Source organism: Agelaius phoeniceus, chromosome 8 (assembly GCF_051311805.1).
Source record: "Agelaius phoeniceus isolate bAgePho1 chromosome 8, bAgePho1.hap1, whole genome shotgun sequence".
Classification (NCBI taxonomy): domain Eukaryota; kingdom Metazoa; phylum Chordata; class Aves; order Passeriformes; family Icteridae; genus Agelaius; species Agelaius phoeniceus.
Window position 1 is genome coordinate 29299412 of NC_135272.1, and position 21847 is coordinate 29321258.

Genomic DNA, 21847 nt, shown 5'->3' on the forward strand with positions numbered 1-21847 from the left:
ATTTTGAAGTTTGTCTCTTCCCCCCCACACCTCCCCTTTATCTCTCTCAGTGATGTGTCAGGGCCTAATGCAGAGCTGAGCTCTTCTCCCACCATGTGACATGGGTTAAAACCTCAGCCCTGTATCTTCTCTAAAGCTAAATCTGCTTTGGTCCTTGAGCCCCCAGGTGAGTCACTGCTTCTGGGCAGAAATTATGAGGGTTGATAATGGTGTTCTGGGAATTATTCAGGCAGCAGAAACAACTCTACTCACTCTGATTCTTTGAAATTACCTGATTTGGTGGTGTTAAGATGATAAACCTCTTTGAAATGATTGATGCATGTTAGTTCATGGCCAGGCCCTGTCTAATGCAGCCAAGGGTAGAAATTTCTGGGAATTCATGTTCAGAAGCTGGTTAGAATTGTAGAAGAAAAATGTAGCAAGATTTTGTGCATGTTGTGAGGTACATGCTGGCACCAGTAGTGCTGTTTCACTCCAGATGTGGCAGCATTTTAGCTGTGCCTCAGATGGTTTCCCTCTGTCTCATTAGAGCACTGCCTGTCCCCAGGGACGTGCGTGCTACACGGATCTGCTGTTTGCTGTGCTATCAGCCCTGTGCATTGTGGTAATGAACTTGTCACTCTGCTGATGTCCCCGTCCTGCTCTGAGAGAACAATTTTTTGGCAGGGGGTGAAATTCCTCTGGGACTGTGTGACGAGCCGGCGGATCCCTGGGAGCCATGGCTGCATCATGGCAGATGAAATGGGGCTGGGCAAAACTCTGCAGTGCATCACACTCATGTGGACGCTTCTCCGGCAAAGCCCGGACTGCAAGCCTGAAATCGAGAAAGCCGTGGTGGTGTCTCCCTCCAGCCTGGTGAGAAACTGGTACAATGAAGTAGAGAAATGGCTGGGGGGAAGGATCCAGCCACTGGCCATTGATGGAGGCTCCAAAGAAGAGATTGACCGTAAACTAGGTACAGAAATGTTTGCAATCTGGGTGTTCGGCTGGTTGGGGTCAAAGTCTTGCATTGGAAGGAGGCTGCAGCAGCTCATGTGAACATCTCTGAGCAGTCACTGGATCTCTGCAGACTGATGGCTGCCTCTGCACTAACATGTTTAGATCTTGCATGTTTGGTAATAGTTGATCTTTTGCCATAATCCAAATCTAGTCAGGTGTTGGGGTAGTCCAGGAAATGGAGGCAGAATGGACATGGAAATGGGAATAGTTGTGGGGAAAGGAGAATGGGTATATATGGGTGGAAGAGTTTTCATAAATTTTTTAGGCAAATGTTTTGCCCATTTGACCTGTTTTCTATTAGTTTTCCTCATCCTTTTTTTTTTGTCTTTCTTTTCCTTTTTCCCCTTCCCATCTGCAGCTGGCTTTATGAACCAGCATGGCCGGCGAGTGCCTTCACCCATCCTGATTATCTCCTATGAGACCTTCCGACTGCACGCTGAGGTGCTGCAGAAGGGCACTGTTGGGCTGGTCATATGTGATGAGGTATGGGGGCACCTTTAAGGGGAATCCATTCTTGCTGTTTTCTCAACACGTGGGTGAAACTGGATCTGCTTTCTTAAAGGAGAGTGGACAATGGGATACAAGACTTAGCTATCGACAGCACCCATTCTGGTGTTTCAGAGGCTCTAAGTAAGATCAGCCATACTGTGTGAGCCTGAATGGGAGAGGTGTCTTCATGAGCCAAGATATGAAGAAAATCCAGCTGGTGGTAACTGCATCCACTTGTAGGTCCCTGATGGGTCCCTACTAGGGCCCTCTCCATGTGAAATACGTACCAGAAGGGAGGTTCATGCCTGGCTCTGTTGGTAGTGCCCTGGCTTACTGGTTTTCATGCATTGGTGTGTGTCAAGCTCTGCTTTCACGTGGCCAAAATTGAGTTGTTTTTTCATTTGTCATTCCCTATTTGTGGTTATAGGTAGTGAGAGCCAGAGATGCTTTGAAGGACAAAATAAAACAAGTGTCCTCTGCCTCCTTGAAACGATCAGGCTGGGACCCGCAGGGTTTGAGGTATCCTCTGCTGCTGGGTAGAAGGAATTTATTTAATATGGGTGCCACCCAGTGGTTTGGCTTTGTATTTGCCAAAGCAGTGCCAAGAGGGGCTTAAAAAGAGTGAGTGTCCTCAGGAGTGTAGCTCCCATAAACGTTTTATCTACAAGTACATGACTGCCCTCACCTCTCAGTGCCCTTGGAATGAGGCTAGCACCTAGGAAATCTGGGAACCCATGTCCTTGGCCTTGTGGCTTCTATACATTTCCAAAAAATACTCACCTCTGCTGCAGTCTGGCACTCATGAAAAGCATCTCATCACTTGTGCTTTGTCCTACCCAGCACTCAGATGCTAATAAAGTTGCTTTTCCCAGGCATGAGAAATGGGGCCTGTGTTCAGATTACCACTGTAAGAGGTGAAGAACCTCTTTTTATTAGTGTGCAAAGGCCTGGCAGTCCTCTGTATAGGTGGGTGGTTTGTGGTCTTGACCTTGAATTAAGCAATTTTACTAGTCCAGAGTTCAGTGCTTGTGTTGGTAGCTGAAAACATTCCCATCTTAGAACAGGAAACAGTTCTCAGAGTTATAAGTTATATTGTGTGATGATTGTTGTTTTCATGGTAGGCTTTCTTGCCTGGGTGGAGCTCGGATATTCCTGGTTTGGGCTTGTCCTTAAGACAAGTTTGTTGCAACACTTACTCCACTACTAGGAATAGGAAGAGTGGTGAGATGCCTTTTATCAGTGCTGATATGGCTCTCCAAGCTGCTTCCTTACAGGATTTATCAGCGTTATTCCTTTTCTCTGTTTTTTTACAGGGCCATAGACTGAAGAACTCTGAAAACCAAACTTACCAGGCTCTCAACAGCTTAAACACACCTCGACGAGTGCTTATCTCAGGCACCCCTATTCAGAATGACCTGCTGGAGTATTTCAGCCTGGTGCACTTTGTCAATTCAGGCATCCTGGGTAAGAGATGAATGTGTGGGAGATGGGAGGCAGGGGAAGGTGCTGGCCAGGCTTCCCTTGATGCCAGCAAAAGCAACAACTGAGATGTTGGTGAAAAATGATGTCAGGGGTTTGTAACTAGATGATCTCTTAAGGTCTTTTCTACTTCACACAACTCTGTGATTCTATGAGACTGCTCTGGATACAAACTCTTTCAGTTTGTATCCAGAAAGCCTAGGTCAGGGTGCCCTGTTCTAGGGACTATGTGTCATCTGGGCTCTGTTTAAACAAGATTCTAATGCAAACTACACCAGTCAAACAGGTGTTTTGGAAGGGGAATCAGTTAAGGTAAAACAAATATGTGAAACTGAGTGCTAATGTCAATTATTTCTTTTTTCATCTCCCATGATTGTCTCAGGTTGTTGGGCATCCAGTCCAAGAGGCTTCTCATTAATTCTAGTGCATGCCTAACTCTAGTTAAACACAATTCATCAGATTCTTAGTCTTGCAAGCAGAATTTGGGCTGTATCTTTTTCTGTTCAGCTGTTTTTCCCCCAGGAGTTCTCAAGGAAAGGATGGAATGGGCTGGTAGATGTTCTACATCTGCTTTTTCTGTGTGCTTCAATTTTGTGTAGTAATTACAGGGAGCTGATGGGATTTTCAGCTGCCCCCCTTGACCTGTACTTTGGGCAAGATTACTCTCCCTGTACTTGCAGTTCGTTCTTTCTGAGATGAGGTTAATGGTGTAAGTACTGCAGCAAAGCTGCATGCACTCAGTAGGCATTTTTCTCACTTTCAGCCTGTGGCCAGTAATAAGCAACTGATTACAGATAATTTTGGAGTAGGCACAGATAATGCCTGTGCTGTTGTTTGCAAGGATAAAATCTGGGAATAAAAGTATAGCTGGAATGTGAGCAAAAGCAGTATGTGTGGGACTGTTTAAGTAAAATTCTGGGACCTTCGGCTTTGCACTGTTGTTGGAGTTCAAAATGATTATCTGTTAAATTGATTTGTCTGCCTTGTGTGAGTCTTTTCTTGGCTAGGGAGAAAAAAAGCCAATCTTATGGATGGGATGGATGAGGGTTTGTTTTATCTGCTGGGCCCAGTGTTTGAGTTGGCTGTGGGATGTTGATCAAAGATTCTTTGGTAGTAGTTGTCACCTTTTCACTTCTGTTTTATACAGGAACTGCACAGGAATTTAAAAGACATTTTGAAATGCCCATCTTGAAAGGAAGAGATGCAGATGCAAGTGAAGCTGAGCGACACAAGGGAGAAGAGAGGCTTAAAGAGCTAATCAGTATTGTGAACAGGTGAACTTCATCCCTCTTCTCTTTGCAGAGCATTTGCCTATAAGCCCTTTGCATAAGCCCTGCTATATTTCCAAATTACAGTTGTAGCTGTAATGAATTCTCTTGCTTGTTACATCTATACAGCAAGTGATTGTGCAAGTATTTATTGCCAAAGAAATCCACATAGAATGGAGCTTTAGTCTGATAAATGGAACTGACATGGCACAGCCAGCTGCAGTAACCCCCAAGCAGTACTCCCAGGTACTGGATTATTATATGACTCCTATGTTTGTTTTTTCCTGGGATCTGAATAATCAGACAGTATCCATTTATTTATGTTATCTATAAATGTGGGCTGGATTAGACTTGAGATCCATCTGACCCAGTTGTTTAGGAGCAGAAGGAGTATAAGGAATGTCACTCCATTCTGCTGTTGATTGCCCAAGTCACAGAATAGCTCACACTTACACAGTTTTGTTGGCTCTGTAGGGCTGATAGGACAGACTGCAAGTGTCAGAGATGGGACTTCTGATCCCCAAGAAGCACCTCTGTGATGTGAAATAGTGTTTTTATCTTTGGTTGATTTGTGCTACCTGTTCAAACTTGTTTGCTCTTCATGAATACAATCAGCTTATCCATATCTGCTGGCAATTGCTTGGCTCTCCTTAAGAACTTTCTAGAAAAGACTGTTGAATTCTCAGCATTGCTGGTGTCTTCAGGGTTTTTTTCTGATTGTTTGTTGTTTTATGGGTTTTATTTGATGGTTTTAGATTGCTGGTTTTGTTTTGGTTTTTTAATTTGATCTTTTTGTAGCCATCACAAATACAATCCTGCAGTTCACAGTAATGGTAAATTAAATTTCACACTAAGTAGAGTCACTCCATAGAGACAGTCCTGACCTTGACTCAGATCAGCTTGCAGAAGCCTAAGAAAAAGGAAAGGTTGGGAGGAGAAAAGCTTATTCCTTCTCAAGGTGCATTTATTTCTTTTTATAGTTGATGAAGAATGGATGTAAAAATGTGTTCAGGAATGCCTGTGCCTGGCTCTGTTGAGGTCTTTGTCCTTTACTTTATTGTGCAATAGTCATGATACACAAATAGGGAAGACAAAGCACAAAAGTAGTAACAGATGAGTCTGTGGAATTTGGTAGGAATTGCAAAAGGGCCATGGATGCAAAGACATATGGAATCATAGAGGTAAGGCTGGAAGGGCCCTGGAGAAGGCATCTAATCAGCCTTGCTGTCCTAAGGTAGAAGGTGTTAGAACTGAAGACCTAACCCATCTCTTAAACCCCCAGCCAGCACTGAAGACCTTGCAGTTTTCCTAGGACACCTTTTCCAGGGCACCGCTGTCTTTGCAGTTAGAAGAGGCTCTTAATGTGTAACATAAATCTTCCTTACTGCAGTTTAAGCCTATTACTTTTCATCCTGCTGCTTATGGGTTCGGAGACCAGATTATTCTTTTATTTACCAGCCTTTGACTGATTTTGGGGTTGTCATATATCCCTGCTGTCTTTCTTCTATAGGTTTTGTAACAGACTTTTAAAGCTTCCTGGCAGAACTGGGTTTCTGCACCTCTTACTCTGGTTGCTCAGCTCAGCACTTTTTCACTTTTCATTCCACCTTTTCTGAAGTGTGGCAAAACTGCTCCATGGGGCATTCCAGAGGCCAGAGGATATGTCCATTGCTGGAATCTTGGGCCAGGCCATGAGCCCATCTTGGGTGAGGATGGCTACTGTGTTACTAAATGGGGAGTTGCCTGCCTGTACTTTGGTTTATACCCACGGTTTGTGGCGGTTGATCCCTGTACTTGTTTGCTGTCTATGCTGCTGCTCTGTTGTAGCTCAAATTGCAAATGCTGTTGGTTGTCTCAGGGAGAGCAGAGTTTCTCTTGTGACTGAGCTCTCTCTGTGTAGGTGGCATCATGTCTCATCCCTCCACATCTCATGAACCACATTGGAAGCCTTGCAAAGACAATGGGTTATATTGGGCTCTGTACACAATGTGGACTGTGAGTGTCTGGCCTCTGCCATGTGTTGGACTGTCACAGACCTTTGGAGGGAAAATATCAGAGGGATTGTCTGTTGACCATCTGAGGAATCAGTGATAAAACAGAGTTTTATCATAAGAGTCATCCAAGCATCTGATCTTAATTTCTCTCCCTGCAGGTGTTTAATTCGGAGAACTTCAGACATCCTGTCCAAATACCTGCCAGTGAAGATTGAACAGGTGGTCTGCTGCAGGTACCAAAAAGCATCTGCTGTGTCTGGGAAATAATGGAAGCAACAGGAAGGATTGAAAAATTGCAATAATCCCTTCAATTCTTGTGGTCACTGCTTCCCTCTAGGAATGATGTTGTAGCCATTGGCAATATGTTGCTTTTCCTTCTGAAGCTACAACCCAGTATTGGTGGTTCTGTCAGCCGGCTGGTGAGCTCTGGGCAGCTGTGTAGAGCAGAGTCCTGGGCTGTGCAGTCTCTGCAAGCTTCTCTTCCAGCTCTGGAAGATAGCAATACTCTACCAGCAGCCTTGGGGGTAGTTCTAAGCTGAGTGTGCTACAGCTAGAAAAACTGAGCTGAATGGAGCACTCTGTGTAGATGGAGCAGGGCTTTTGTTGGACTGCAGGCTGGGACTGCAGAGCTCTTGTTGTGTTTCAGACTGACACCTCTGCAGACTGAGCTGTACAAGAACTTCCTGAAGCAAGCCAAGCCAGTGGAGGAGCTGAAGGAGGGCAAAATCAGTGTTTCATCTCTCTCTTCCATCACGTCCTTGAAGAAGCTCTGTAATCGTGAGTTGTTCATATGGGTTTGGGTTTTGCACTGTTGCTGGAGGTATTTTGGGTCTCCCTTGTGCACTCTAAACAGTCTCTGAGCTCTGTTTATTCTTCAGATCCTGCTCTTATCTATGATAAGTGTGTAGAAGAAGAAGAAGGATTTATTGGAGCCCTGGGCTTGTTCCCTTCTGGCTACAGCACCAAATCTGTGGAGCCCCAACTTTCAGGTATGGTGGAACTCAGCAGTACAGATGAGCTGCCTAACACAGGCAACCCCAAGACTGTATTTAGCACCTTACCAAGTGCCCCCTCCAGGGTCTGCAATTTGGGAATTTTGCTCCAACTTTTTCTTTCTTTTCCTTTTTATCTAGGAAAGATGCTGGTTTTGGATTACATCCTTGCTGTTACCAAAAGCACCAGTAATGACAAGGTGGTTTTAGTGTCTAACTACACTCAGACACTGGATTTATTTGAAAAGCTCTGCCGGAGCAGAAGGTTTGTCTTTGGGTTTCACTGCTTTAATCCTGCTAGACTGTACTTGTTGCCTGTGCTGTAAAAGAACTGGATATTCCTACACTTTCTCTCAGCAGGAACTTGTGATTTGTCTTTTAGCTCAGGTGTTCCTGAATTGGAACCAATGTAGTTTGTGCTTTGTCTGCTGGGGTCACTCAGCAGAAAATCTCTGTCCCTCTGCTAACATTTCTAGAGCCCATTCTGTTGTTACAAGGCTGCTGATGACAATTTTCTCCTTTAATAGCAGTAAATGCTGTGTGTTGCAGGTATCTGTACGTGAGGCTGGACGGCACCATGTCCATTAAAAAGCGAGCGAAGATCGTGGAGCGGTTCAACAGCCCCTCGGTGAGTAGAACCTGCCAGATGTGAGCAACTCTCCTGCCAGCTCTGAGTACTGGGACTAAAAGCATGGCTGCCTCTGCAGTCTAATCCAAGCCTGCCTTTTTGCAGAGCCCTGAGTTCATCTTCATGTTAAGCAGCAAAGCAGGTGGCTGTGGTTTGAACCTGATTGGGGCCAACAGGCTGGTGATGTTCGACCCCGACTGGAACCCAGCCAATGACGAGCAGGCCATGGCTCGCGTGTGGAGGGACGGCCAGAAGAAGATGTGCTTCATCTACCGACTGCTCTCGGTGAGAAAACTCCTCAGCATGGAGCTCTGGGTGCCAGCCCAGACTGCAGCTGCTGTGACTGGGGCCAGAAGGGAGAGAACTCTTCTGTGTTAGTGACCAGAATTGATTGGAACTTAATTGCTTCCTACCCTTAGATGTGTTGCCATGGAAAACCATGAAGGTTCTAGCTGGAGGGTCATTACTGCAGCCCTTGGTTTCTAGCAGTGGCTGGCTTCTGAGAAATAGAAACAACTGTGGCTTTGCAGATAAGATGTTCCTTTGAAGTCATTTAGGCATCTGACTTCTTTAATTTCATGGGGTGTCTGATGCAGAAGTTGCTGTTTTTCAGTCAGGCTGCAGTCTGTTTTAGTTGGGTGTACGTGTACTTTAGAAACAGCAAATATGTTCCTGGAATTACCAGCAGCATTTGGGATGGAGCTGCCAGTGAGCAGATGGGATAGCTGCTCTGTAGAAGAAGACCATGAAGGAGACTGCTCTTTTCAGGCTACTCTAACACTTGGTCCAGCAGTGCCAGTAGTGTTTGGTGTTTCAAAGTGTCTCCTGTGCCCTTGTTCACCTCTTCTTAATTCAGACTGTTGGGATTTTTGTTTTGCTGGGGGTAAGGGGGAAGTTGTTGGGTGGTTTTAATGTGTGTGGTTTTTTGTTTTGTTTGGGGATTTATTGTATAAGCTTAGTTCCTTGGTCAATTACTATTTTTACTTTGAGAAAACAGACCTTCTTTGCCCATCTTTTCTTAATGGAGTTCTTCTCCGACCTTGCTGCACGTGGAAGCAGGGAGCTCCTTTGCTTTTAGAAATAGGAAATCAGTCTGCAAATCATGACTAATTACCCTCCTCCTTGGTGTTACATTTGTTTGCAAAACAGACATTTTGCTCTTAGATTTTTACCTTCGAAATACAGCATGCTGGGCTTTTCTGCACATCTGTTCTGGAAGCAGACATCTCCCTCCAGGCAGGATGTGATTGATCTGTGTGTGGGTGAACCAGAAAATAGTGCTGATGCTCATGTCACCCAGGGCTAGACCTTGTTTCTGCTTCTTGGGGAGATTGTAGTTGGGATTTTTTGTCAGGGAGCAGCTGTAGCTGCTCAGCTCCTTTCCCTTCCTTCCTGTCAGCACATTCTGGTGCAGTGTGTGAACTTTAGCCATGAATGGCAGTTCTTCCTCTCCCTTATCTGTGTCTCCACTGGATCCACTCCTGCAGCCACAGGGAAAGAGAAGCAGAGTTGAGTTAGATCTGCAACAAAACACATGTGGTTGGAGTGCAGCTACTAAAACTTGCCTGTCACCTGTACTGGTGAGGCACTAAGTGGTCCTGACAGCTTAGTGCCATTTGATCTGTGACACCTTCTCCATGTAGAGCTCCTTTAACACCAGTGTTCAACTGTGCTTTATCTCTGACTTGCCTGCAGACAGGGACCATAGAGGAGAAGATATTCCAGCGCCAGACCCACAAGAAGGCCCTGAGCAGCTGCGTGGTGGATGAAGAGCAGGATGTAGAAAGGCATTTCTCACTTGGGGAGCTGAAGGAGCTCTTCACACTGAATGAGACCACCACCAGTGACACCCATGACAAGTGAGTATTCTGAATAACTCATGGCTGGGATAGCAGAAGTTTGGTTGTGTAATTCAGAGATCTCCCAGGCAGCAGGAAGATGTCCAGAGAGTGAGCCTCAAGTGTTTCTGCTTCTGAAGCTGTTAACCACCTAGACATGAGCACTTCCTTGCTGTCCTCCCTTTTTACTATCCAGAAAAGCTGTGCTGGCTGGATCAGCGAGCAAACTACCTTGTAGCTACCTGTTTTGGAGACTGAAATACTGCAGCTAATGAAAAGAGAAAAACTGATCAGAGCTGTTCAAGGTGGAGCCTAACTTGGTCCTTCCTTACTGCTCTCCTCCTGGTGAACAAATGCTGAGCTGCTTCCATACTAGGGCTTCTCCATTGGCTAAGAATTCATGGAGCCAGTCCAGGTGCTGTTCTGGCAACTAAAAGAATACTCTTATCCATTGTCTGCCCTTCTCTCCCAGCCCAGAGACCTATGGTATTACAGCCACCAGAAAGAGGACAGGGAGTGCAGGGAAAATGCTTCACTGTGAAAATTAAGACTCTTAATTCAGGCAAGAAGTGAAGAGGATTAGTTTTAAGCTGTATCAAGGCTTAGCTCAGTGTAGGTATCCATTCTGCATGGCAACAGCCCTTGCTGGCCTGGCTGCTGCTGCTCTTTGTCTCCTTAAGTGACAGCTCAGTGGGGCATCTCCAAAACAGCCTGAGCACAACCTGGTGGCTGCGGTGGGAGCCAGGATGGAGTGTTTTGGAGCATGGTGTGCTCTTTGAATTTAGGAGTCCTGATGCAATACTAATAAGGTGTTAGCAGCAGTCGCTTGAGATCTGCCTTAAGCAACATCCCACACCTTTCAAGGGAAACTCCTCCTGAACTTCCTCAGAGTCTTGCTGGACCATTCCCAAATGGTTAAACATGAAGAGGGACTGCCACTGGCAACAGAACTCCCATCTTTTCAAAATGTGTGAGTCATTCCTTACCTGTCACACCCACCAGAAGGTAGTTATGCAGTAGTAATTCAGAAACTAGAAAATCCAGGGGAGTTACTCCTCATGTTCCTGGGCTGCAGTTCTGAGCAGCCCTCAGGCAGAAGCAGCAGAGAGCCTTGCACTGATGTTGCTGTGACCTTGGCAGGATCAAGTGTCGGCGCTGTGTGAACGGGCACCAGGTGCGGCCCCCTCCCGATGGCTCCGACTGCACCTCGGACCTGTCGCAGTGGCAGCACTGCGCGGACAGGCGCGGCCTGCAGGACCCCGTGCTGAGGGCGGCTTGGGACGCTGCTGTCACCTTCACCTTCCATCACCACTCCCATGAGGAGCAGCGAGGGATTCCTTGACAGGTTACTGTCCCCCGTGGGGGCAAGGGCAGGCTCTGTGGCAGCCTGCCCCACTCTGATCCCTTTCAAGGAAAGGGGCAGTGGGCAGCTCTGCATGCTGGACTGTTGTGTGGCTGTGGGATACAGAACAGTGTGGCTGCAAAGGCCCTTGGCAGTGTTCAGTCTGCTGCAGCAAAGAGTCCGTGGCTTTTTATTTGCTGTTGAATTGTGTGCCTGAGAAACAGCCCCTTGGGGACTGGGAATAACGGGACCTTGCATGCTTGATCAGATTTAGCACTGGTTCTCCTGCCTTTGGTGTTTGTGCCTTCTACTCAGCCAGATTTTGTCTTCAGGTTTAAGTTGAGCCAGGAGTTTTATAGCACTTGATGTGCAGTCAGGTTTTTTTCTTTGACAGCTCTGGCTTACAGTTGCTGATCAAAACTTGCAGGATCCATTTTTGCTGTGAAATGTCAAACTTGCTGATTACTTGGGAAGAGGAGGATTTTGTACAGGGGGGAAAAAATTTACCTCATATGTTGAACATCTGGCCTGAAAAAGATCATGAAAGCAGTAGGAAATCAGGCTTTATTCCAGTAACTCCATTTCTAAAACCACTTGCTTTGTTATGGGCAGGATCCCCTGATCTAGCAGTGTTTTAATGAGATCACATTACATGACAGTAATAAAATTCACTTTGGTACATTATGATTCTTAATTATAATTTTATTACAAAAATGTTACAAAATAACATACTATTCAAAACCTCTGTAAAATGACTGCAGACACTGGAAAAGGGCAGTGTGATTGCAAATAAACAGCAAGCTATTTGGTACAGAAAGAAGTTTTTGGTGTAAAGTACAACTTTCCAAGTGGAAAAAGGTCAAGTCTGGGGGCTTAGTTAGCTTGTTTTCTCCTCCCTTTAGTGGAGGGAGGAGTTCCTACTTCACAGTCCACAGAATGAAGAAGTTGGAAGGGATGTCAGGTGATACTGTCCAATACCTCTCCTCAGAAACAAGAGCACCTAGACCTGGTTGCCAAGGACCACAACCCAATGGCTTTTGAGTCTCTCCTATGCTGGAGATGGTTATTGGTGAGACATTAGCTGAAACAACATGAAATTTGTCACCACACCCAGTGATGTGAACAGCTGTTTGTTCAGAAGCTCATTTGATGTATGTCCCTGGAAATACAGCAGTTGGCCCACGTGCTCTGGTGTGTCATGGCAGTGTCACATCCCTTCAAATGAACAGCAGAGTGAAAAGAACAACTCTGTGCTGCTTGAACGGGGCAAGAACCCCCAGCTGTGCTGTGAAAGGAGGTGGTGATGGGTTTCCCCTGCTCCTGTGTCCCTACATGACACTGATGTAGTCAGCGAAGGCCTGGGAGGAGTCCCAGGCGTCGTTGACCACACTGCACAGGGCTCTGAGGCGCCGCAGTGCCTCCTGCGCTGTCTCTGCATCCTGGTCCAGCCAGTTCTGGAACAGGCGGAGCTGTGTGAATGGAAGCTGTCCCCCTCTCTGCTGGATGTGGCCTTCCAGCTTCTTGGTGAACTCCAGGAGCCCATCAGGTTTGATGCAATTTGAGCTTTCCAGGGAAAGAAGAAAAAGAAAAAAATAAACATTAAGAGTTTAGGCTATAATTCAAGCAATTTAAATTACCGTTCCTTCTAGTAAATGCTACTGCAGGTACCTGAGGAGGTTTCAAGGCCAGCTGCACCTTTTTCAGCAGTACAAAATCTAAGTGTTTCTCATGAAAAACAAAACTGAGTATGAAGGGCTGGAAACCTTTTTAAACCACAGTGGTAACAACTACCAAGTTAAACTCATTATCCAGACCTCTTACTACTGATTTAAGCACACCTAGCTCTGGCCTTAAAATGTTGCAGCTGTCAACTCTCTGGACCAAGGGACCTGGCCCAACCTACAGGTCCCAGTGCAAGACTCAGCAGTAAGTGATCATTATCTCTTCCTGCTGAGAAAACCTGAAGGGCATGTGTCAGATCCTGTTATTTCTAGGAGATTAAAAGGTCAATTCCCATGTAGAGATCTGTAAATAAATATCAAGTTGCATGCTGGATTTAAACCTTGTCAGAGGTGCAGTAACAATCAGGCTTCAAGCCTGCTGAAGGAGTGTGGCCATGGGTGAATAAATTGTCAAGCCTATGTACTTTGAGCAACCTGAGCCATGAGGATGTAAAGAGGGGGCAGAATCAAGCAAAGCAGCTGTTAGTATTGCAGAAATGCCACCCCCATGTACTTCATGAAGGTTGCTGCCTATCTGTAAGGCCACTGGGTCAAGAAGAGAGCAGCAGTTCTGACTGAAGACCCAGGAAAGGAATGCAGAGGCATTCTGAGGATGTGCCAGGAACAGTGACAACATTCTCTTGCTATGAAGGGGCAGTGGGAACAGAGCTGTTCACACTGATGCCTAAGAATAAAAGAAGGGATGTTAGTCCCAACCTACAGCTCAGGAAGCTCCCAAGGGAGCAGCAAATCAAAGCTGCTTTAGAGATGGAGCTTGACTCCTAAGGTGAAATGTCTCAGAGGTCCTGGCGGTCTCTAAGGGTGTATGTGCCCACTGCAGCATTCTCAGCTTTTCCTGGGCACACATTCTCTCAAGGAACAAAGCCATACTCAGGTTCTCCTGCTGTCAGAGCCCAGTTCAGCTCTCTCCCTCCCAAAACAAGGAATTCAGTGTTTAGAGAAGCAGAATACCTGACATCCAGCTGGCAGAGAGAAGAGGAGGAATCTTCAGAGAAAATGTCTGCAAGGGCAACCAGCCTGTGATTGCCTGAAAGGGAGAAATGCACTATTAGATGCAAATTGGAAATGATCTTAACATTTAAATTGTCATAGGGCTGGGATAATAGTGCAGAAAAGGAGTCTGTAAGCACATGAATGCAATACAAAGAGCCCACCTCTGGACCCTCAGTGTGTCCCCCTCAGTGACATCAAGTGAGTTCATCCCCCTGAGCACAATGTTTGAGGCAATGAAAACATTTGCTGATAGGGTAGTTTGTTTCCCTAGAAAAATCATAGTTTTGTTTGAGAAGTCCAGATGCAGCTTTGTTTTAGAAATTAAGTGTATTCAGGTTATCCCAAGCTTTCCTGTTTTACTTTGTTAAAATAACAGAAAACAATATTCTGGATCTATCTGCAATTAATTTCTCAAACATTTCTACTTGGCCTGTGATTCAAAAAGCCTATCACTTCTGTAAATTCAGTTCCAATTCTTGGACTTAAATCCTCCTTTACTTGTTCATCCCTCCAGTGGCTGCCAACAGCTGTTGAGATACAAACTGCCCAAACTTGGGCAAAATCTGTGCCTCTGAATCAGAGGCAGTGCATGTGATGCTGGATCTGCTCCTGTAAAGTCTGAAGCAGATCAGTGTTCAGTCAAATCTGGAGATCTGCTGGAACTTGCATTTGCTGCAGAGAAAAGCAGCCATAATTCCTGCACAGTACCTTGGTACGCTGCTGAATGCAACTGAAATTCTGCCTTTAAAAATGGATCCAGTGCTCCTTATTTGGTGCACTAAATCCCAGCGTTCCTGCAGAGGGTAAGTTCAGCACTAGAGTCAGCAGCTTTCAGTGGTGCTGACTCCAGCCCCGGAGTTCCCTGCAGAGAGATGCTCTAAGGCCCCACAGCCACACACAGTGTACGTACCAAGGCGGTTCCCAGGCAGCTTGAGGCTCTTGAGTGATGAATTTCTTTTCACTGTATTGATTATTTCTGACAAAAACTCAGCAGTAGAACTTTCAAACAGCCGGCAGAAGGAAAAGGTGATTTCTGTGAAGAAATGGATTTACAGTACATGAGTACTCCCTGTGCTTCAATATTCCATAACTGCATTCTGCAGACAGCTCCAGCCCCTAATCCACATGCAGGACCCAAGCTCCCCCAGCAGTGGATTGCATATAACAGCACTTCTGCTGTGTCAGGAGGAGAGCCAGATCACACCCAGGCAAGTGGCTCTGCCAGCTCACCCAGTTAAAGGCTGATGTGCTCTGCAGGTTAGAAATTGTTTTACAGCTGAGACTGCAAACACTTCCCTGCAGGATTTGCCAGCAGCTCCTCTGCTCTACTGGCACAAAGACAGGCATGTTCCCACTCTGACAACACCTGCAGATCTGCTCCAAATGTCTGTGATGTTTGGCTAAACCTTACACACCCAAAGATCCCCTCTTAAATGCCAGCCAGCCAAAAGCAGCCATTCACAGCACCTTTCCAAGCAATAGCACCCAGGAGCTGGCTGTACCTTGTAGGCCAGTATCCTGAAGCAGAAGCAGAACTTCTTTCTGGTGCTCAGCCAGATTCACATCATGAAAGCTCAGTTTCTTCAAATTTGGAGTACACTCTAAAAGCAAAACAAGTTCTCAGGTAAAGCACTGCACATCTCTGGGATAAAAAGAGCCTGACCCAGCTACCAGCTAACACCCAGAAACTGACTTAAGACTGTGGGTAATTTGCGCTGGATTGTGGATAATTAAAAAGGAATCATTGTGCTGTGCAGGATCACCCACATAACACAGCACATGGGATGCCTGACACCCATTTCCTTTTCTCGGGAGACTTCAAGGATGTCCACGCTGAACAGACGGACCCACCTAAGCTGCTTCATGCTAGAGGATGGAAGACCACAGCATGGAAGCTACAGTGTGTGTGCCCCATGATGCTGCCTATGGGTGAGCAGAGTACCTTTGAGCACCTCCAAAAGGAGCCCCAGCTCCTGGGGGCAGGGCAGGGTGGCACTGTCAAGGGACAGCTGCTGGAGGGACTTGGACGCCTTGAGCACCGGCAGCAGGAGCGCAGTGTGCAGAGGTTCCCTGGGGAATCGGATCTCCAGCACCTCCAGGCAGCTTTCTAAGGGAAGAAAAACAATGAAAGAGTTTGCTCTGGAGTGCCTGTCTCCAGTGTAGCTACAGCAAATAGGAAGCCTGGATGCCCAACACCACCATCCTTAAGGTTGGTAGAAACTGCCTATGCACCATGCCCTGCCCTGAGGAGCTCTGGCAACTCAGACCTGGGGCAGGCAGGTCAATCACTTACAGCTCACTCCAGGATTCCTGCCAGACCACAGGACCACCAATTTCTACTGAGCTCACCAATGCTTGAGAAAGGTCACCCTTTAAGGCACAAGCCAGTCAGTGCCTTCCCAGAGCACAGGTCTTTACTGACCCCACTCCTAACTCACTCAGGCTTTGCTCACTGCTTTTCTGGCAATTCAAGGGCTAATAAGGTGATGGGAGACCTGTGAGCTAAGCACTCACTTCTGTAGCTCCCAGGCTGTAATCCAAAGGCTTGGGCAGTGCTTTGCCATCTCCTCTGGTACTGTGATGATCAAAGGATGCTTTCCCTCTGCTTAAGGGTATGTCTAAGGCTTAAAGCTTCACAGTCAATGGGATGGACAAAGTGGAAGCTCCCAGTCAATTTAAAGATCTGGTGGGATAGGATCCCCATGGACAATCACAGGTAGCAGGTTGTGACTGGCCCTGCACAAAGCTGATGTTGCAGCATGCTGGGATACAGCAATAGAACATTTTCTCCAAGATTCTGGCTCCACAGAACACCTTAGACTGGAAGGGACAAACTGCAACAACAACTAAATCAGAAAGGTAAGGCTGTAATTGCCTAAGAACAAACCACCATAATAGTGTGGAGTGAAGCCTGTAGCAAGCCTTTACAGCTCTACCTGCCTGCCAAGTCCTGGCCATCACTCAGAATGATTCCTACCTGGGATTTCTGCCTCGCTGCAGCTCGGACTCGCCTCTGGCCTGGTGCCCTCCAGCTGGTTTTTGAGGTCGAAGCTGACGGAGAGCGTGTGGAGCTGGGGCAGGGCGCTCAGGGTGCAGCGGACGAGCTCCATGCAGGGCATGTGCGAGAACATGTCGCTCACACGGAGCACACGGAAACGGCACTCGGGGTGCCGGGACAGGGCCCGGAGCCCGGAGAGGATGCAGGAGATATTGGCATTCAGGCCTGGAACAGCATTTGTACAGAAAAGGGTCAGCTGTGTGTGCAGGCACTGACACAGTGTAGGAGCTGCAGCAATGGCAGCCCGAGTCAAGGGCTAAACCCACAGACCGCTTTATCCACGCATCCTTAAGTTATGCTCTGTGTGTGGGAGATGCAGATCTGGCTCTTCCCTTTGCTCTCTCTGAAGGGTGTTTAGGCACAAAGCCAGGGGCTGCTCTGGGACAGAGGGATCCCATTCTCTTCCTTAAGTCCTCACACTCATTAAACATCTCACCCAACAGCTTTCTCAGGATGATTACTGATACTGACACTGATACTCCTACAATGCCCCTTCCTGTGAAAACTAACACAGGGTAAACCCGAGCAGTAAGCCAGACCATTAGAGCAGGGCTAGAAGGAAGTGTACTATTCACGGCACTAACCATTGTAGGATAGAACCAAGTTTTCTAAAGACACCCAGGAGCTCAGCAGGTTACTCAGAGTCCGACATGTCTCCCCAGTCAAAGGAATGGAGAACAACTCCAGTGTGGAGACACTTCGGAAGCGGTGAGCAGCTTTCAGAGAAAGGATTCCAGCAGCTCCTCCCCTTTTCTTACAGCCAGCATGGCCAGTGCATGGAGATCTTGAGAAGGAACTAGTCCAGTTCTCAGTGTTCTCTCCCTCTGTGGTCCTGTTTTTTTCCAGTAACCCTGAGTTATCCTCTCTAGCAACAGTAAAAACAAAATCATAGAGATCTTCTGGGTCAGCATAGTGTCCCCTGCTCCGTCTGAGGCAGCGACGTTTCCTCCCCACTGCAGGTTTCTGCCATCTGCATGTCTTTCGAGGAATGGGGTGACAGGACAGCTGCTCTGAGCTGGAATGAGGCGAAGAGCCCCCATGAATGTTGGTGTGGCCACAGGGCACCTCACTGCTTGTCTCTTCACATGCTGGGTTTTGCAGGGGAGGACTTCTGGGGCCAGAGAGGACAGAGGTCATGCAGACATCAGCCTCTTTTGGAGATCTCTTCTGCTTCTCAGCACCGCTCCCCTCCCGCTCAGCATTACAGCTCCTCTCTGCTCCCTCCTGTGCTGACTGCTGGCTTTGGGCTTTGTCCTCCTCTCTGCAAAGGCCACACGGGCTGCTGTGACAGGTGAGGGCATTTCCCGAGCGCCAAAACCCAGCGCTCATGGTCAGGATGAGGACGAGAAGAACCGTGTCGGGAACAGGCCAGGAGCACATGGACACCTGGCTGACAGAGCCGTGGTGGATCAGCCGGTGAAGGAGCAAAACCAGCGAGTGCCTGATGGACTGGTCACAGGAGAGGAGGTGCTGGAACTTCAGGACCCGCAGGGAGGCAGCCAGGTTTTCCAGCACCTCGTGGTTGTGCTCAGCAGTGAGTTCCACGGCCCCCTGCAGCATGTTGCAGAGGGTGAGCTGGGAAACGTGCGGGGAGCTGTGCAGCAGCGGCGAGAAGTGACGGTCATGGAGGCGCCAGTCAGAGGAAACGTCCAGGACACCATGGAGGACGTTGGAGAAGAATGTTTCAAGGAACTTCTTCCTCCAGCATGTTATGCTCTGCAGTTGAACAACACAGCATAGGAACAAAAAGTCAGCACCCATTTTTCTTGCTCTTTTTAAGTTAAATTATTGCTGTCTGCTAACCTGGTGTCCAAAAAACCCCTCCTGCTAGCCCCACTGAGACCACCTCTCTAGTTCTCAGCATCCTTCCTCAGTGTACTCCTTGAAAACCTGAGTGAATCCCATTGCTCTCTTCATCCTCCTTCTGGCCTAATTTAAACACTCAGTGGTTTGGAGATGGGCCATTGTTTTTCCCTATTAAAAACCACATCACCAGCAATTTTCTTCCAGCATCTATTTACTTGCTGTCATTAAGTTGTTTGTTAATGATTCTTCTACGATGATGAAGCAATGAAGCTGCTTCAGTTTTTCTACATAAAGCCATTCTCCAAACTCACTTCTCTATTTTTTCTCATGCTTTCTAAGACATCAGCATTTTTTTTTTTGCCAGTGTAGGTGTAAACGTGATAGAATATACTGGTTTTATCTTCTGTTTCTGTGAGAATCTCTGAAGACAAAGATTTGCTCTTTTGGCAAATTCATTGTTGGGAGATGAAGGGTGTGGCTGTGCACTACTGCTTCCTTTATAAATCCCATTTCCCAAAATGTTTGTATTACCAGGGTCATGCCTTGGTCCGGAACGCTAGGAACGCTTATAAACAGATGCCAGGAATTTCTTGGAGGCAGCCAGAAAGAAAACCTCATGGAAAACATCAGAAACAGAGCTCCCGTGTCGAGCCCCTTCTCCCACCAGAGCGTTTCCTCACCTCCGAGTTGGGCGGCCTGGTTTTCATCACATCGTCCCACAGCTTGCGCCAGATGGGCTGTGTCGAGAGGCCTGGAGGGAAGAATCATCAACCGGGCGCTTTCACCCCTCTCCCAGTGTCCTGCTCCGGAGCTTGATGGGATGCCGGGGCACAGCCCGAGCCCGTCCAGGTGTGGGATAGAGGCGGCGTGCCTGGGACCGCTCTAGCTCGGGGCTCCTCTCTCCAGCCGAGGGTCCCTGCGCTGTGGGCTTCTCCCGCCGGGCTCGGGGCCATCCCTCCATTCTCTCACCCCATCACTTTGAGGGGCCCGTCCCTCCCGCCCGGGGGTGTCCCCACGAGTTCGCCGCCGTCCCCGCTGGTGTCACCTGCTCTCCGCGCGGCGTCCTCTGCCCGCTCGAGATGGAAGATGGTGAGGAGCGGCAGGAGCCCCCGCAGGAGGTGCCCGGGCAACGCTGCGGAGAGCCAGAGGGAGAGGGCGGCAGGGTGCGGGCAGGCCCGGGCCCCGCGCCCCGCCGCCCCGCACCGCCCGCGCCTTACCCCAGACGTCCCGCTCCAGGGCGGCCATGCTGCGGCTCACGGCGGCCGCGCTCAGCGCGAACAGGCTGCGCGGCCGCTCGGCCGCCATCATCGCCTCGGGCACGGACCGCCCGCACCGCGCCGCCATCTTGGGGAGCGGCTAGAGCGGGCGGCCATGTTGGGGAGGTCGTGCCGAGCACTGGGGCGGACAGACCGGCGGTAGCAGCCCACCGAGCCGGCTCCGAGCCCGAGACACACCGGAAAAAGGGAGAGGAAAGGCGGGAGCGCAGCAATGCCCGCCTTGGCGCGGCCACACGCACGGGCGCAGCCGGCTGCCATGTTTGGAAGGGCCGCGCCCCGGGCCGAAGCACCGCCCTGCGGAGGGAGCGCTTCCGCTTCCGGCGCGGGCAGCAGCGCTTCCGGCGGGTGACCCTGGCGAGTCCTTCTGTGAGGCGGGAGCGCGATGGGGCAGCGCGGCGAGCCCGAGGTGAGCGCGGGGCGCCGCGGGGCCCGCTCCGCTCCCCCGGCCGGCAGGGAGGGCGGGCAGTAACGCTGTGCTCTCTTGTCTTTCCGCAGGAGGAAGAGGAAGAGCTCGTGGTAAGACGGGGAACTGCGGCGGGGACTTGCAGCTGCCAGGGGCGGCTGTCCGGGGCCGTCAGCGCCGCCGAAGAGGCTCGAGGGGCTCGGGCGGGGCCGCGCTGGGCCCGCGGTCTGGAGCTCCGTGGGGAGGCCGGGCTGCGGTGTGCACGCGGGGCTCTCTCTTGAAGGGGCTCGGGGGAAGCGGCGTGCGGGGCTGTCCCTGTGCTCACCGCAGCCCCGTGTCCGCAGGACCCCCTGACCACGCTGCGGGAGCAGTGCGAGCAGATCGAGAAATGCGTGAAGGCGCGGGAGCGGCTGGAGCTGTGTAACGAGCGAGTGTCCTCCCGCTCCGAGACGGAGGAGCAGTGCACTGAGGAGCTCTTCGACTTCCTGCACGCCAGGGACCACTGTGTAAGTGCAGCGCCCCTGAGCAGAGCTGCCTTCAGTCCCGCTGTCTTGTTAATGTTTGGTTCCTCCTTGTTACAACAGATCTCGCTGGGATTCGGTACGTTACTAAAGAATTAAATAACTCAAACCCAGTGTTTGTACCCTGCAAATGGCACTTAGCTATTTTTGTCTTGTACTTGCCATTTTAAAGTTAAACCTTTTGAACCTGAGCTGAAGCTTTGCAAGGCATCTCAGCAGCTTTCTTGATTGACTTTCTTAGAGCAAAAGCCAGGGCTGTGGAGCTGTGTGCATTGTTGGCCCAGAAAACCAAGAGGTGACACCTTGCTGATTTCCATCTCTGAATTATGAGTTACTGAGGGCTCTCTCTCTTTCCAGGTTGCTCACAAGCTTTTCAGTAAGCTGAAGTGAAATGGGGCATGGTTGTCCATCTGCTTCCACAGCCGGTGCCAGCGGTTCCTGGATCACAGTTCTGCTTCCTGCAGTCCATCCTCCGTGCTGAGCATGAATGAAAAGGCTTCCTGGCAGCCTGTCACTGCCTCTGTGCTCATGGAAGATGTGCAGCTGTGCAAAAACAAAACAAACAACGTGTTAATGTTCTGTAATTTTCCATATTAAACATTGAGAGTTCCTGTGGAAGTGCCCTGTGTTTATTTCCTAGTTGTCATGCTTCTGACTTGTCCTGGGTTAAGATTAAATCAGTGGGTGTCAGAGCCCAGTTAAGGTCAGGAGAGTTTTCCTCACTTGTGGGAATGTCGTTTTTGTGCTGCCATGATGGACAGCTGCTACAGACCAATCCCACGGGGTAGAATTTGTGTCTTGAAGCCACAAAGATTATTCCTAAGCCCCTCAAGACCAGGGTTGTTCACACAGTATGTTCTGACTAAGTTAGGCTGAAGGGAGTGAGCCTTTTCTAGGAGAGAGAAGTTTGTCACACCCTCAGGGGAAAGCTGTCACCTGTCCCTCACTGTCCCCTACTTCTGCCAGCGGCTGGCAGAGCCTCCTGGCAGCAGCCAGCTCTGCCTTCTTGCCTACAAAA

General features: G+C 48.7%; 3 protein-coding genes across 4 annotated transcripts in view; 2 read left to right on the top strand and 1 right to left on the bottom strand.

Moving 5' to 3' along the window:
• Positions 1-11713, top strand: part of RAD54L (RAD54 like) — a 50587-nt gene extending 38874 nt beyond the window's left edge. For both annotated transcript variants that reach the window (XM_077182477.1, XM_054638795.2), the window contains exons 7-18: positions 667-955; positions 1358-1482; positions 2802-2952; positions 4115-4241; positions 6388-6462; positions 6876-7006; positions 7108-7218; positions 7363-7486; positions 7771-7849; positions 7955-8134; positions 9545-9708; positions 10828-11713. In XM_077182477.1, coding sequence (XP_077038592.1) covers positions 667-955; positions 1358-1482; positions 2802-2952; positions 4115-4241; positions 6388-6462; positions 6876-7006; positions 7108-7218; positions 7363-7486; positions 7771-7849; positions 7955-8134; positions 9545-9708; positions 10828-11029 — 1758 coding nt within the window. In that variant the 3' untranslated portion in view covers positions 11030-11713. The remainder of the gene's footprint in view (positions 1-666; positions 956-1357; positions 1483-2801; positions 2953-4114; positions 4242-6387; positions 6463-6875; positions 7007-7107; positions 7219-7362; positions 7487-7770; positions 7850-7954; positions 8135-9544; positions 9709-10827) is intronic.
• On the bottom strand, positions 11711-20187 carry LRRC41 (leucine rich repeat containing 41). Its single transcript, XM_054638448.2, has 10 exons — positions 19846-20187; positions 19674-19760; positions 19309-19379; positions 17407-18538; positions 16742-16987; positions 15707-15871; positions 15267-15365; positions 14675-14797; positions 13723-13798; positions 11711-12592 (listed from the first exon to the last, which is right to left on the bottom strand). Exons 1-10 carry the CDS (start codon positions 19970-19972, stop codon positions 12358-12360), a joined length of 2361 nt encoding a protein of 786 aa, XP_054494423.2. The 5' UTR covers positions 19973-20187; the 3' UTR covers positions 11711-12357.
• Positions 20186-21447, top strand: UQCRH (ubiquinol-cytochrome c reductase hinge protein). The gene is made up of 4 exons (XM_054638333.2): positions 20186-20311; positions 20401-20421; positions 20653-20814; positions 21187-21447. Exons 1-4 carry the CDS (start codon positions 20288-20290, stop codon positions 21217-21219), a joined length of 240 nt encoding a protein of 79 aa, XP_054494308.1. The 5' UTR covers positions 20186-20287; the 3' UTR covers positions 21220-21447.
• The last annotated feature ends 400 nt before the right edge of the window (positions 21448-21847 follow it).

What these genes read in the sequence shown, in the direction of transcription:
- LRRC41 (XM_054638448.2), bottom strand. Translation starts at nt 19,972, where the DNA reads ATGGCGGCGCGGTGCGGGCGGTCCGTGCCCGAGGCGATGATGGCGGCC. An exon ending in CCTTTTGGAGGTGCTCAAAG is followed by an intron (nt 15,366 to 15,706) that starts GTACTCTGCTCA and finishes TTTTGCTTTTAG; the next exon opens with AGTGTACTCCAAATTTGAAG. An exon ending in TCAGGATACTGGCCTACAAG is followed by an intron (nt 14,798 to 15,266) that starts GTACAGCCAGCT and finishes ATTTCTTCACAG; the next exon opens with AAATCACCTTTTCCTTCTGC.
- UQCRH (XM_054638333.2), top strand. Translation starts at nt 20,288, where the DNA reads ATGGGGCAGCGCGGCGAGCCCGAG. An exon ending in GGCAGCGCGGCGAGCCCGAG is followed by an intron (nt 20,312 to 20,400) that starts GTGAGCGCGGGG and finishes GTCTTTCCGCAG; the next exon opens with GAGGAAGAGGAAGAGCTCGT. An exon ending in TGCACGCCAGGGACCACTGT is followed by an intron (nt 20,815 to 21,186) that starts GTAAGTGCAGCG and finishes CTCTCTTTCCAG; the next exon opens with GTTGCTCACAAGCTTTTCAG.